Below are 16,070 nucleotides of genomic sequence, written 5' to 3'. Positions count from 1 at the left end.
TGGCGGCAGCGATCTTTCCTACTGTCCAACCACATGTACAGTGACGTGGTTAGCCTGGGATATTTCTAGAAGCTGTTGGTATTCACACAGAAACCAAAAACACAGACGGTTACACATCTTCACTGGGAAAAATGTTCCGACCAAAAGAGTTTTGAGCAACTCAGAGCTATTGATATTTATATATATATATATAGAAAGAAGACCCACGAACAACCAAATACCTCCACTTAGAAAAATCACCAATGAGATGTACTCAGCATGTGGATCGTCGTTCATTTGCTTGTCCTGCTTTCACAAGTCAGCCATTTACCCCTTATTTTAAGTCTATTTATCTATGTGTGGAATGTTAGCTATCTGCAATGCAACACTCCTACCTTTTATCTTTGTCTGGAAAAAAGGATGATTCACTGTTTTGATTTGAGTAAGACCTGAGTTACAGGCTTAAAAGTACGGGAGAATCTCTTTGTCTCGGGTTATTGTCTCCTGATGTGTTTGGTAACCGATCCGAGTGTGTGTCTATTCGTGTGTGTGTGTATGTGTGTGTGTGTAGGATTAACTAAGGTGAACGCTGGTGGGGTAGGGGTGTCCAGTGTCCCGCCTGGTGGGGCCGTGCTGTCTGCCGGTCCCAGACGGATGTCCTCTGTCTGGCTGCATGCTAAAGGCAGCAGGTCCTATAGAGGTGATCCTTAACGGCTCGGCAGGTAACGTGATCCGCAAACGCCCTGACCAAAGAACCTACATTTCACGCTCCACAGAGCCTGCACCCACTTCCATCACCTCACTACGAACACACACACACACACATAAACACGCAAACGGGGGATTGGCCATTGGGAAGCTGAAGCCTCTGTGTGTGTGTGTGTGTGTGCATATGTGACAAAGAGCATGTTGTTTTTTCCCCCCCTTTACTCCATGACATCAAGGGCTTGTACCCAATTTCGTGGCTATCTGGAAAATCAAAGACAAACAAAAACACTCCCGCCTCCCTCTCCTCCTCCTATTCAAAGAGGTAGGGAGGAGAAAGAGAGGGACGGAGAGAGGAAGGGAGGGAGGAAAAGCAGTTTGAAGAGGGAGGCGGGTGTTTGAATACAGGCCTCAACGGGGCTGTAAAAAGAGGGGCACAGAGGAAAAGAAAGGAGAGGGATAAAGAGGAGAGAGAGAGAGAGAGAGAGAGAGAGAGTGAGTGAGTGGAGAAGGGGTTTAGACCTTGCAGAGCAGAGAGGCTCCTATAAGACCTGAACTGAATGTATGTGTGTTTACTCAGCCAGCTAATAACTCTATACAGGGGCCATGGCCTTAGTCCACACACACACACACACACACACACACACACACACGATCAAGTGGAGGGGGATGAGACGTCAGTTCCAATTTCAACTCATTTTCAAAATCTGAATGAACCTCAGACCACTTTTCATACCTCCAAATGCAGATGTGAGAGACAGATGGTAGCTTAATTCTCTATTCTTTAATTGTGTGAGTCCACACACCAACAGTCCAGAGTGTGACTGGCTTTAGTTTGAACAGTGTGGGAGGATTAGGACTGTACACACAGGCCTTACTGTGCCATGAGCCTTGTGTGAGAACGTGCGCCTGTGTTTATGTGGGCTAATCTATATGTTGCGCTCGGCAGCTGTAACTGCTTGCACTCTGGACTTTCTGACCCGGCGTTTTGGAATAACGCTTAGCATGTTGCACACGTGCGGAAATGCGGAAACAAACAGTAAAACACAAAGGCATGTTACCATGGAAGGGTAGGCACATACTGTACTGTATGTGCACACACACACATCCGTATACACAGACTTACCGAGGATGGAGACCTTGCTAAGAAACTCTTCGTACATCTTCCTCTTCCTCAGCGTGCTACCCTGTAGTTCAGAGGATAAAGAGAAGATATTGTGAACACGATTATTAATCACGATTAAGTCTTGGTTTCAGGACACAAAATGATTTTATTGCACTTTTCCACCTTAATATATTTTTTTTAGTGCAGTATTTCTCAAAGTAGCAGAAGCTAAAAAGTCTTGTTTTCACTCAAAGTCAGTCAGTCAAAAAAACAATAATTACTGTGCAGCTACAACTCCAAGGAAGAACTTTGCACAGAATCTGTACTTGTTTGTTGTCATTTGGTTTAAAAAGCATCTCCAACTGACAGACGATGATCCCCTTTTAGGAACTAAAACAACGTTTTCACTTTCACTCTGGGAGACTCGGGAGAAGGATTTTCTCCCGAGTCTCCCGGAGAACGGGGGTCTACCTGATCTTTTCCATTTTTCTCATTGCTACTTTTTCCAAAGATGGTCTGTGTGAAGTTTCTCTTTCTTTCACACCGGAGCTGCCTGCTTCTCCATCTTAACTTTCGTTTTGGTCACATGGATGAACGTTGCACATTGAAAGGTTGTGATTGGCCATGGAGGCGCTTAATATACCACACCTGGACGTTAAGGGGAGTTGGAAATACAACAAACACTTCAATATTGCCAAATTACATGATTATTAATCGTGGAAACTGGAAATTGCAATATACGATTATCTCTGATTAATTGTGCAACCCTAGTTCACGGGGTCACACTTGTGGAGGTGTGTATGAGCTGCGTGGTAATGTTCACTGCATGTGTGTCGGTGTGTGTGGCCCACCCCACCCACCAGGCAGGGGACTTTCCCCCTCTCTGCCTTTGCCATGAACATCAGGTGCTTCCTGACAAGTCTAGACCCAGAGGACCCCTTCCCTAACTGCACTCCTCTTTTCATCCCTCCTTCATAGCGCAGAACCAGCGCGAGAGAGAGGACATAGAGAGAAAAAAGAGAGAGTGAGAAGAGACGGTCTTGCCCGCCCCGCGTCTGCCTTTGCATATGGAAATGATATATTGAGGCTTGGGGTGTCTTTAGTGCCTAAGTGCCTGAGTCCCGCTGCTGCCTCTAATTTCATATAATTTCACATTTTGTCTTAAAAGGGGAGAAAATGTTCCCAAGCGAGCCAACGTCAAACTCCAAAGCGTAAACAGCTTGATTAAAGGAATTCTAGGCTGCATCGCCTCCCTCCTGGATAAGTGATTGAGGGAGTGTGTAAGTGTGTGTGTTGGTGTGTGTGTGTGTGTATGTGTGTGCGCAGAGCATGTAGTCTGTTTTTAGTTCTGCCACTTATGTTTTGTTGCCGTCTCTGCAGAGGAGAAACTTCATGCTCATTAAGCAAGCAAATACAAACACACTCTCTCACACATGTATACTCTACCTCTAACACTATCTCACACGCACCCACACACCCACGGACACACACACACACACACCACCTTCCTCAGTGGTGAGAGACGGTGAGAGTCGGTCTCCTGATCTCATATTCTCCCTATAGACCACCTCGGACTGGCTTGCTGAGCTTAAAGGCTTACCATGCTTACATTACATTACACAGCAGGCCAGATTCATGCAACTGGAGGAGGGAGGGCTGGGCGGGCCAGACTAATGTCAGCAACATAAGGGTTTACTGAGGTGGATTCTTGAATGAAAGTGTGGATGATTCTCTAAGTTTCCTATTCTGTTCTGTCTAGTTATCTTTTATTCTGTTGATGTGCCTATTCTTTCTCTTCGCATTCTCTTTGTCTGCCTCACTCTGTCCAGAGGAACTCATCCTTCCTGTCACTACTTGGGAGGGCCTGCGCACATGTTTCATGTATCGAACTCCCCAACTCCCATTGGCCCTAATGCGTTCGCGCCTCCCGCAGTTAGAGATGAACCAGCCTGTGTGTCTGCTCACTCTCTTTGAGGTGGAACCATCAAAGAGTTGAGGTGTGGAGCGAAGCCAGACTAAACCAACCGCACCTTATGCCCCATTCCCATCGCCTTCATCTCTGTCCAATGAAAAGCACATATCTTTCCCCGCTTCTCATTTCTGGGTATATCCTTTCTCTTTGTCTCCTTTCGTCTTGTGTTCTGTTTGTTGACAGTGGTCTGTCAGCTTGTTAACGGCTTTGTCTGTTGCTGTGCGTGTGTGTTCAAATGCCAAACGGACACAACAAGGTGGGTATTGTTTGACTAGTGGCAAACACAATGGAGTGAGTGTATTTATTGGAGGGGAATGTCATTACATTGTTTACTAATTGCAGTACATTGCAGCACTGGATGCGGTCAGGAGGAGGTGGAGGTGGAGGAGTGCAGTAACGTGGTTTTGAAGGGCCATCTTAGCTCCCATCTTACATAACAAGGTTGCTGGCATTTTGCGATTATGAAATAGACCTTGTAACCCATGTCATCAGCAGGCTGAGCAGTTGAAACTGGTTAACAACCAATTTTGATGATGTAAAAGCATGTGTATGTGTCATGTTTCACCATTGGGTGGTGGTATAAGGTGTTGGGGTTAGGTATAGGTTAAAAGGTAGATGGGTACAGGTGGGAAGTCATGCATGGGTGACATGGTTTTTACCGCACACACCAACATGTAGGTACTCAAAAAGGGACTAATTGCAGTACATTGCAGCAGCGACAAAAGGTGACTAATTTTTCAGTAAGAAGACGTTGCTGGAGATGATGTTTCTTGAGGTATGCAGCAGAATGCAGAATGCAGAATACCTAAAATGATTTACATGACTACAGTTGTACTAAAGGTAATAGAATTCAGTCAGGAAGCACCTTTAAATATTTGGCTATTTGGAGATGCAGCAGACAAGCAGGACAGGAGGATAGCAGATTCAAACAATGAAACTGTAGGCGGGGGTTCAGTAAGTAGCAACACACCTCCCCTAGAGCTGCTAACTAACCAACTACAGACACAGGCACTCGGCATAGTTTTACCGGGGACACACACACACACACACACAGCCACACACATTTTGTTGGCCTGAGAGGTTGCCAGAATACCACACTTTATAAAAACAGCTTTACAAATCATTGACAGCAATAATTAACTGCAGGTCCACATAATTGAATTCTGCTTCACCCTCTCTCCCCTCCTGCTGCTGCTGGTTGGAGGAATGAGGAGAGAGAGAGAGAGAGAGAGAGGGGGAGAGAGAGAGAGAGAGAGCGAGAGAGAGAGAGAGAGAGAGAGAATCCTCTCAAAGAAAGGTTACCGGGGCAGACTGTGCCCTCTGTGAAACTATGTGCTTAAGAGGTGACATGAGTGCTGGGCAGGCCAGTGCCAACTTTGCACTGAGCTGAAAGGTCCACACACTGAAGATCTTCCATCTTTAAGGGTCCGAGCAGTTCGCCTCACAGAGCCAAGTGTTCAGTCCTGCTGCAGGCTTAGATACGGATGGGTGTTTGGAAGGTGAACTGGAAGCTATCTAATCTATTTGGAGTTAGGTGTTAAGGTTGGTTAGCAACGTTTGAGGAAGTATTTAGTGGTGCGCGGATACACACACACACACACACACACACAGAACAATTAGTCATCCTAACAGCACCCAAAATGTGTGTGTGTGTGTGTGTGCATGTGTGTGTGTGTGTATGACAGCTAGGGCAGAGCACCTTGTGTTTCCAGTTTAAACATTTAGACATTCCTGCTAGATAAGCTCCTGGAGCAGGAAGTGTGTGTCGAGGCATTAGAGTTGACCTGCTCTCTCTTCCACAGCCCTCCCTCACTCCCTCACTCTTTTCCTCTTTCCCCTCCCTTTGTCTGGAAACACAGGGAGAGAAAGGGTGGCAACGGGAGGACAAACACTGCGTGGTGGAGATGGCTACGTGTGTGTGTGTGTGCATTTTGAGTATATAATTGAAAGCTACTGTTTAGAGTGTTTACAGAGTGTGAAGTGGTTGAGTGGGAGAAATTGTTGCAACTGAAGGACCACAGATGATAAGAGAGAAATAAGAGAGAATGCGTAAACTATATATTTATTGTGTGTATATCAAGCATGTTTGTGTAGTGTCATAGTGTCTGTTTATACATGTGGCCAAGTCTATGTGCATATCACATACTGCGATTTTAGATTCTACAATTACAAAATATTAGAATACTGGAGTATCTGCAAAATTGAATTACTCAATTTTAATGTCCGCTGTAGTTGCAAATAGTCAATATGCTGATATAAGATGCAGTAAAATTTTGTTCAACAAACACCAAGACTAATAATCATGACTAATCATGACTGACCACAAAATCTAATTATTATTTTTGTCATAATCATGCAGCCTTAATGTGTCTTTATCAACATGTTTATGTGCATTACTGTATGTATGCATGGTGTGATAGATGTTTGTGATCATGCATCTATCCTCCACTATTACTACAGCAGCCAATGCAGCATCTTCTCTCTGAACAGAATAGGCATATTGTTACACAAATCTCAAACATCTGGTTGCTAGAGCATTCCTTTTACCTTTTGGCAGCTGAAAAATGGACAATTTAAATTCCAAATAGCTGCTATCCAACTAGGATGCTATGGTGCAATAAGCTCGCACTGCAGTACGTGCAGCAAGCCTGTATTTAAAAGTGTGATTTCTTCAACAGTGGGAGTGTATTTGCGTCAGTGTGGGGAGGTTCATACCATGAGGATGCGTCGGTAGCTGTCTCGGTCGATGCCCCACAGTTTAAGATCAGTCTTGGCCTTGACGGTGGCGGCTCTGGGGGTCCCATAGATCAGGGCCAGCTCTCCAAAACTGCCCCCCTCTCCGATACTGGTCACCCACTCCCCGTTCACATACACCTGCAGACAGAGCAAGACACAAATAGAGTGACTGACAGGGCCTGATATGAGCTTCTATACTTCCGAGGAACTTCAATCATGGTTGTTGTGTATAGGACGATTGGGTGATAATACATGTCATTGTATGTTATTTTGTTAAAGTTCCAAACCTCAGATGGAAAATTCAGAATCACAAATTTGAAAAGAATTATGGACAATATTGCATGGAACTGAATGGTTAATTGAAGACTTTAATTGAGACTTTTATTCATGTAGTTCCTCACTGAAGCCAGATCTCATAAATGAAATACAGTCAATCCTATGTGAAGCCCGGCCCACAGAGTGCAGATTAGCTGTCAGACTGTAGTGGTGAGGCTGAGGCTAGCAGGGTTTCAGACGGGGCTCCAGGTGGTCTTATGGGTGCGAACGCAACACCGTCACCATGGACCATTAGACTCTATTACGGGGTCAAATCCAGGGGTCCTAAACCCTTCCCCCCCTGCTGCTGTGGACTGAGCTGACTGGCTCCACAAATTCACTCCCAAGTCCCTTGCTTCAAGTTGCATTACTCATATTTGCCTTTGCCTCCCACCTTTCCATCCATTTTCCTTTCATTTTGTTTCTTTATGTTTCGTCTCCGCATGCATTCTCCTGCTTTTTGCCAAGGCACTGCTGTCATGGCACAGTGGTCATCAAAAGGCAAATTCAGGTTAGTCAGTCAAGGGTGAGACACTTCACTCCACTACACCAATGAACTACCACACTTTTATGGTCACAGTTTACAACATACAGCAACTCCCATAAACCTATTCAGGTATTCAGATCCATTGCTGGGGGGACTGTACAGAATTTTTAATTTTCGTTTCAACCTCTCTATCCATCCCCAGACACCCTCCCTTCTTCTCCCCCTCTCCCCCTCCTCAGTTTCCGGGGCTGTTTGATATGCTTGCTAGGCTTGCCCCTAAGCATTTGATCCCCACTAAGCCCTCGGATGGGACCCTCTAAAAGGCCTTCTATCCCTCCTATCTCTCCATCCATCCCCTTTATTCTCTCTGCCTTGTCTTGTTGAGGGGCTTCCCTTTGATTTGGGAGTGATGGAGGACAGAAAGCTGTGCTGGACTTTGAGGGTCTTATCTCAGATCTAAAACACATACGCGCACTCTCACATGCATGGTCACATACATGCACCCATACGTGCACGCACACGCACACACACTCAGACACATACACACGCACACTCTATTTAGGCCAGTTACTATAGCTGTACAGACAATACAACCTCAGTGAGCCTCATTCAGGCTGTCTCTGGGGCTGTTACAGTTTCACCTGTCGACACACTATCCACTTGTTGACTTAATAACACAGAGAGAAAGGAGGAGAAGGAGGGAGGGAGGGTTTGTCCCCAGAGTATCCCTCCAGTGGCCGTTGTGAATAGCAAGGATTGTTGCAAGCCGTTATCCAAGGCTAACAGCGGACCACAAGGGACTCATCCCTCACTATGGACCAGGAGGGCTTCAAAGAGATGCAGAGGGCTGGGCTTGGGCTACACCAAGCTGAGCGGGCCCATGATATGGCTGCTTTGAAAGCATTACATCAGTGAAGAGCAGCACTGAGCCATTGAGTCAGTATAGTGAAAAGGGTATGATGGAGTTCATCAAACAAGGTGCCAAAACAGCTCAAGTGTTGGACAATGTACGTCGTCTAGCAGCAGTCAACGCATTTTCAACATGTGGCTATGTCAGTGTGTGTTTGTGACTGGAAGAATATCTACAGTAAGCTGTATGTGTCTGGTGGGAATTAAGAAGCAACAAATCAACAAGTGCTGGAGGACGAGCAGGCACTGTCGCTGTGTGTGTATTTCTGTTTGTGGTTACTTGGGAGTGTGTTTCTGTGTGCATGCCTGTGGGCTGTGTGAGAGTGTGTGTGTGTGTGTGTGTGTGTGTATGTGTGTGTATGTGTGTGTGTGTGTGTGTGTGTGCGTGTGTGTGTGTGTGTGTGTGTGTGAGAGAGAGAGAGAGAGCAAGTGAGAGTGTCTGCATGTGTTTGTCTGTTTGGAAACATTTAAAGATTTCATTCCAAAATGAGTTATATGCCAATAGAAAAAACCGAGGCCTACTCTTACAAAATAATTGCTTGCATGAAGGTAAAGCACATGATGGGCTACTACTAAAGCTTTGAATCGCCTTAAGACCTTTGCTCACAAGACAGTTTTGTTTTGGCGGACAGAATCATCTGTGATTTCAAAATATTGACCAATGTGTTAATATCAGTGGCAGTGGCAGCAGTCAGCCTTCAGCCAGCCTACGGGATCCAGGCAGATTTACACTCCTGCCTAATGAGAGGCATCATCTCCACACTTTAATAACCTTGGCACTGAGCTTCAAGCAGTTTACTGCTCGAGCCTTGGCTGGGAGACGGCTGCTATCGGTAAAGATGGAGGGATGGATGGCGGGGTGAGGTGAAGGAGAGACAGATGAGAAAGGGGTGGGGGTTGGAGGGAGTGCGGGTGGAGAAAGGGGTCTTGGCCCGGCTTGGGGTGCAGGCTGACAGGGTCTTGGCTGTGGGAGCGGATGCCTGAGATTCTCCGGTGGCGGCCAGAGTGAGGTTGATGTCCCGGCACAGAGAAGACCACCTCCAGCGCAACACACTGGAGGAGATGATTAGGACTGAGGGGGATGTTGCAGCTGGGGTACTGGGGACCAGAGGAACTGTGGATCTAAAGCCGCTTTTCGCATGGTACCGGCTCAACTCGCCTCGCCTCTGCTCACTTTTGGTAGTACCACTTGGTTTTCCACTGCAGATAGTACCCCCTCAATGTGCCCCCCGCCCCCACAACTGGTCGTCATAGCGACGCCGCACAGCAACAATGGAGGATATCGAAGGGATGGTGTTCTTGATTCTCGGTATGTGGCTGTTAGTCACAGCAAGGAGACAGATTTTATTTCAGAAGAGGCTGAAGGTAGCAAGACAAAAGACTGCTCTCTGGTTGCTCAAAGGTGACGCAAGAGGGTAAGCTAACCGCTGACCTGGTAGCTAACGCTAGCATATATGTCCCGTATCCCGCAATGATGACGATTCTCTCGGACCAATCAGTAGTCTGCAGTGTTTTCATGTCACCTTTTAGTATCGCCTCAGCTCGGAACAGCTTGGAACCTCGACGGAGGTGCTACCAAAAAAAGTACCAGGTATCAGGTAATATGGTACCTGGTACCTGGTACTTGCCCAATGGAAAACCAAAGAAGACGAGTAGAGTCGAGTTGAGCCGGTACCATGCGGTGGAAAAGCGGCATAATATAAACTTGGGTCAGGGACAAAATTATGGAAGGGGCAAGGTGTGAGAAAGAGAGCATCTGTATCAGCATGAGAAGAGTTGTCTCTACTGCACCCAATTAGGGGTAAAATTAGCCCCAAAATACGACGGTTTGAAGTCAGGCTAGAAAGGGTCATGAGGACGGATGCGTGGTGTAAAAACACGTGTTTCGTGAGACAAAAAAGATCCAAGCCAGAGATAATTGGATTAGTGGTGAAAAGAAGCGCAATGTCTCTCTCCCACTAAAAAGCCTCTATTGTGAGATTCACGGTATCAGGCATCTTATCACAGCTTAAACAAAACCTACTTGGAATTACACTGAAGATAGCGGGAGAGAGAGAGAGAGAGAGAGAGAGAGAGAGAGAGAAAACAAAGAATCGTGGCCAACCACCATTTCACCAGAATTATAGAGGCCCTTTCTCATCTTATCACATCTGAAAACATGACTCAAATCAACGGTAGTCGATGTTGTGATGACGTTTGTTGGAGGCTGGTTTTACGCTGCCTTTCTATCAAGGCACCATCTCTTCTGGCAGTATTTTGACACTTCCTCTCTCTCTCTCCCCCTCTCACTGAGAGTCAGACCAGGCTCTCCGGCACGCTTGGCCAAGCTCGCTCACCTGCTCCTCTCCTCTTACCTGCTGTCTCGGCGCTAACCGCCGTAAGCCGATAAGGTCACTTCCTGTTTGACTTTCCGTCAGCACTGTTTTATCTCTCCACTTAACTCTATCGCTCTGCGCCGCGGCTTGCTAAGACAAAAGACGTTCTCACCGCGGCTGCCTTCACAGCGTGCTGGACTCTACAGCGCCGTGTTCAGATTGCCATCGGAGCGGAACCGGACTTTGGGGTGAAGAAAACATGAGGGTGATCCAATACAACCTGTCTATTGTTAGTGGGACACATTGTCTCAACATGATCAGAGAAGGCTGGGCTTTCTCACTGAGGCCCACATCCATCTTCTCCTAACACTGAAGTTAGATGTAAGATATATTTTGGTGCACTGCCCCTTTGAATCCCTTTGGTCTTGAGGTATTTAAAGCCAAAGCCAAAGCATTTTTTTGGGCATTTACTGTTAAAAAAGGTATATATTATGACATGGAAAATTAGGTAAACAAGGTGAAAAAGTCATTTTTCATTTCATCGTGACTTTAATTTGTAATACGAGGTTTACTATAATGCGTTTAACTGAGAAGGAAAGTGGCCTAAACTGATTGTAAAAGGAGAATGAATGTGTGTTTTTGTGAATGTGCGTGTGTCTCTCTCCATGTCGACCACTTACGTCCACTTCTCCCTGGTCAATCACGTAGAAGTTGTCCCCTTCATCGCCTGGAGGGGAGAGAAGAGAAAGCAGAGGCATGTGTGAGAGAGAACGTGAAAAGAAAGCGAGGAAAAGACCTGGCTTTGAACCAACAGGAAAGCTTACTTTTCCTATTAATCCCACCTCCCGCTCTGGTTCTCAAAGGTGGATTTTTAAACCATTAAACCAAAAAAGGCTGAGGGAAACTTGGTGCATTAAGAGATTAGAGTCATTTGTCAAACACTTGGATCACCACCTCTGTACTTCTACCTTTAGCCTGCTAATGTCAGCTGGGGCACAATAACAAGCAGGAAATTATTGTGATGTGTGTATCCAGAAGCACACACACACACGCACACACACACACACACACACACACACACACACACACACACACACACACACAAATACACACACACACACACACACACACTCTCACTTGCTCTCCTCATCATGGCTGTCAACTTTTGCCCTTTTTGTTTAAACAAAGAAAGAACCGGATGATTTTCTTCTCTTGCTATCTTTTTCCTTGGGCCTATATAAACTGAGGGCCTCCGACAGCTTCGGGGCACACCAGGCATCAAACCTGCCGCTGCCTCCTCCAGAACGCATATTTCACTGGGCCTGCCAATACCTCTGTTAAATAGGGCCCTCGTCAGCAGAAAGCAGCAGCAACAGCAGCGTTCATTAATGCTGTTTGTGTGGCTTAATAGTGGAAACTCTGAAACACAGTGGGGCCTGAGCACGCAGGGCAACAACGCCTCGGCCGTGGGAGAAACACAAAGACAGGTCTACAGCGTACAGTACAGAGAGAAAGATATGATAAAAGTTACAACTACAGACTCCTGCTTCGTTTGCTCTGTGGGGAACTTGCTACTCTCTACACAAAAGACACACAGACACACACAGAGACACAGACGTTTTCATTTTTTATTTATCCTTCATGTAACCAGGTAGTCCCATTGAGATTAAGGTCTAGTTTTCAAGAGAGAAGAAGACAAAGAGAGAGAACAAAAAAACATAAAAATGACAAAGGAAATACACAAAGTTCAGTCACATTTTCCAGCTTTCAAGCAGTCAGTGACATACAAATCATTGAGAAATTCTCATCTCTAAGTGCTTTGCAGTCTCTTCCATTTGTAAGGTGCACAGTATGAGAAACCGGTCTTACCAAGTTCAGAATTACACATGGGGTATTTCAAACTAACCAGTCCTTGTGATCTGGTACCATAATTAATCGATTTAAAAGACAGTAGAGATGTGAGGTACACCCTTCAGAAGTAGAGCCTTATAGATAAATATAATGCATAACGAATTTCTCTTGTGATATAAGTCACAATGATGAGTGTGAAATGTATTTATCTCCAGTGATAAAATCCAGGGCACTGTGATAAACTGCATCAAATAACTTAAATGTAGAAGAGGTAGCATGCAAAACACAGACTCGTGCAGGAAGACACACACACAAACACACAAACACACACACACATAGTATAGGTCCACAATTGCACATGCACACACCATATTACATGGGGAGACATATTCAGTTTCAGCTAATTAAGTCTTCTAATAATGCCCCATCTTAATTATGCTATCTGTTACATGGGGCTCAGAGGAAATAATCAAAAAAGACTGACAGCCACATGGATGAGCATTATAAAGCTTTCCTTGCAGATATAAATGCAGTGTGCTAAAGCCCCATTCAGAGGAACAAGTGTGTAATGGTGCATGTGTGTACATGACACAAGTATGTGAGTATGTGTATGTTTTGCTGCTATTAAGTGAGGGTGTGTATGTGTGTGTGTGTGTGTGTGTGTGTGTTCACCTGAGGAGTTGAAAGGACCAGCGCGCCCTGTGTGTAAAGTTCACAGGAGTTCACACGGCTAATTAATACTGAGTGGAGAGTGCTCGTTAATCATATAGGCCTATTTGTCACACACAACGCTCCATGTCTGTCTGATGGTCTGTCCCAGCAGAGACCCCAGACACACACACACACACACACACACACACACAATCACACGCAGACAACCTGCTGCAACCTGGCCCTCCGCTATCTGCCTCTCTCTCTCTTTCATCTCATCTATCTCTCTTCCAATCCCTCTCACTCTGTCTCTCTATTCTTCTACTCTTCCTGTCTTTTATCACTTCGGCTCTCAAGCCTTTGTTTCGCGCCCTTCCAATCCCCCTGAGCCTGAGAGTGCAGGCAAATATTTGACCAGGACACACACACATACACGTACACGTACACACACACACACAGGCTGGTGTACTCAACCCCACAGTGCGGCCTTATTTCAACACAAGCTAATTGTAACAAGCACTGCTAAGGTTCTTTGGCTGCGCTCAAAAGCAAAACATGGGTTGCATCCTTGGCTTCCAAAGGTGTTTTTCACCCACAAGGCTGGTGCGCCAGTCAAGCTAAACACAGACACCAACACATTCATTTTTCAAAAGTGATTTTTCATGTGGTATTCCAAATTTGGAATAATACCTTTAAGCCATTTTTTCCTAAATATTCCCCATGCCAAAGAGTGAATGTGATTATGCTTGTAATACTGGATACATCTCAGAGACAGCAAATGAAATCAACACGATATATTACATTACAAAATAGATTACAAAGAAAAAAATCCATACACTCCATTTTGCATGTTATGATAGAGTAAATTCTCCCTTTGTATAAATACAACTCGAGCTACACACTCGATAATTCCTAGCTGTGTCTAAATAGTGTGTGAGTGGCCAGTGGCAGGGCGGTCTCCTGAAGCTGTACAGTAGTCCAGACATTAGCAGTGACATCAGCGCTGTATATACTGTATACCATACTCTGTACTGTATATAACAATGGGCTGTCTGGGACTGGGGGGCCGCAAAGCTAGCTAGACTCATTATCACCAAATTAGGACTGATACACTCCCGGATGCTGTCTCAAGGGGAGGTGGGGGTAACTGAGCGAGTGTGTGAGCGAGAGTGTGTGTTTGCGTGTGTGTCCGAGTGCCGACAGGATGCCTGCATGTATGTGTACGAGCGTCAGCGGCACAGTGTCACCTATATGGTGCTGTGAGCATGAACACAACATTATCTGAAAGTGCACATTTGTCTGTGAGAATGCGTGATCCCAGCTTTTTAAATATGTGGTTAAGTGTGTCTGTGTCTGTGTTTGATAGGGGTTTGGAGGGGGGGGGCACCGGAAAAATACAGTCTGGCCCTGTTAGGCTCTGTGTTCCTTCAAAGCCTATGGGTGTCTAGAATGGAGGGTTTGACGACTGTGGTTAGGCAGAGGAAAAGGGACCTGACATCTGTTACAGATGGAGGGAATGCGTGAGCGAGGGAAGGAGAGAAGGAGGGAGGGAACGAAGGAGGGAGAGAGCAAAGTAAACGCCAGTAGTCTGTGGCAATGCAATAAATGCATTCGCTGAGGTAGCGGCCATGAAGGTGATCAGTCAGAATGGCTTTGGGTTTTAATTGTTACCTTTCCATCAAAGAGGATGAGTGGATCTAATCTAAGAAAACGTACCATGTGTCATCACAGTCAGAATGTTGCTTTCAATATCAATCAATATTGTTATGTTTGGGTTAGCTGTTAACATAATTCTGATTACTTTTGCGAGATATTGTAATCATGAATTGAACAAAATTATTTTACTACATCTTATAGCAACATCTAGACAATTTTCAAGTGCAGCCCCCTATGTGATATGCCTATGATTTACTGCAGAAACTAAAACTGTGATATACTGTAATATTACACATGATTCATTGTGCACATAAATTCAGTTGAAAACAATGTTTATGTTTTCACATACCTTGCTGGATGACTGTTTCTCCTGCGATGTGTGTGACAGGGAACATGGCATCAAATATGTCACTGAAGGAGAAAGAGAGGGAGGGAGGAGGAAGAAGGGAGAGGGCAAGAGAGAGGGAGAAGACAGTAGTTATTATCACCATACCTCCTGTTACATTACTGACGTTCTTCTGACCTGTAAACACACACACATACATAAAAACATACATACACTACGGTGTGCGTTATGTGGAAGTGCTGCATGGCGGGTTAAGAAAGAGCAGCCGTCACCACTGTTAACTCTGTCATCTCAGGCCTTTATTCACTGGCAAACAAACAGCGTAGCCACAGAGACAGGCTTGGGAACTCTGGACGACCCCGACACACACACGCACGCACACGCGCACACACACACACACACACACACACACACACACAAACCCACCTGAATGTGTACACCACTAATTCCTTCATCATCATCAACAACATCCAACCATCTCCCACAATCCATTTGAAGCCATTCCCTCCATTGAACAACCACCAACACACACACCCACACACACACCCACACATACATATACACCATCCAACGCATACATCCTCAGTCCAACACAAACACAAAGGCACAAGTTATTCACAGAGTAAGGCACACAGACATGGAGTCAATCTCTCGTCAGTAAAAAACATCATAGAGCAGGCAAATATGCCAATGAGAAGGCATACAGTCCATTAGTGTGAGTCCAAGATTAAATCCAGCCCAGTGGACAGTGGTTGTTTTATCCTCATTTATCAAAGAATACAAAAATTACGGGCCATCATCAGGCTCAAAAATAAAAGTCAATTTTTTCTGTCGCTACCTCGGGACAGTAAAAACAGTGAAAATTAAATTACTGTTACTAGGTAAAAAACTAGGTAAATAATACTATAATCCATGTATGAAACATGGATGTTAACAATTAATCAACATCCAAAACCTTCAGCTTCTTTTTCTGAGTTAATACGTCTTCTAAGTATGGCACACAGGCTTACATATGACTGTGTGTTGTTTTAGCCCATGATCAA

At 45.2% G+C, this 16,070-nt stretch overlaps 1 protein-coding gene across 1 annotated transcript in view; it reads right to left on the bottom strand.

Annotated features, from left to right (window-relative positions):
* The window catches only part of prkar1b (protein kinase, cAMP-dependent, regulatory, type I, beta), a 65,313-nt gene that overhangs the window by 9,556 nt on the left and 39,687 nt on the right, over window positions 1-16,070 (bottom strand). Inside the window, exons 5-8 of the mRNA XM_071516415.1 lie at window positions 15,031-15,092; window positions 11,204-11,250; window positions 6,477-6,635; window positions 1,811-1,871 (exon numbers count right to left, since the gene is read on the bottom strand). Coding sequence (XP_071372516.1) covers window positions 1,811-1,871; window positions 6,477-6,635; window positions 11,204-11,250; window positions 15,031-15,092 — 329 coding nt within the window. The remainder of the gene's footprint in view (window positions 1-1,810; window positions 1,872-6,476; window positions 6,636-11,203; window positions 11,251-15,030; window positions 15,093-16,070) is intronic.

The sequence above is a fragment of the Centroberyx affinis genome, unplaced genomic scaffold, assembly GCF_046629955.1.
Source record: "Centroberyx affinis isolate AG114_WGS23_722 - 3 ecotype Tasmania unplaced genomic scaffold, CSIRO-AGI_Caff_v1 ptg000401l_1, whole genome shotgun sequence".
Taxonomy (NCBI): Eukaryota; Metazoa; Chordata; class Actinopteri; order Beryciformes; family Berycidae; genus Centroberyx; species Centroberyx affinis.
Note: the sequence above shows the minus strand (reverse complement) of the source record. Positions and strands in the feature narration are given on the sequence as shown.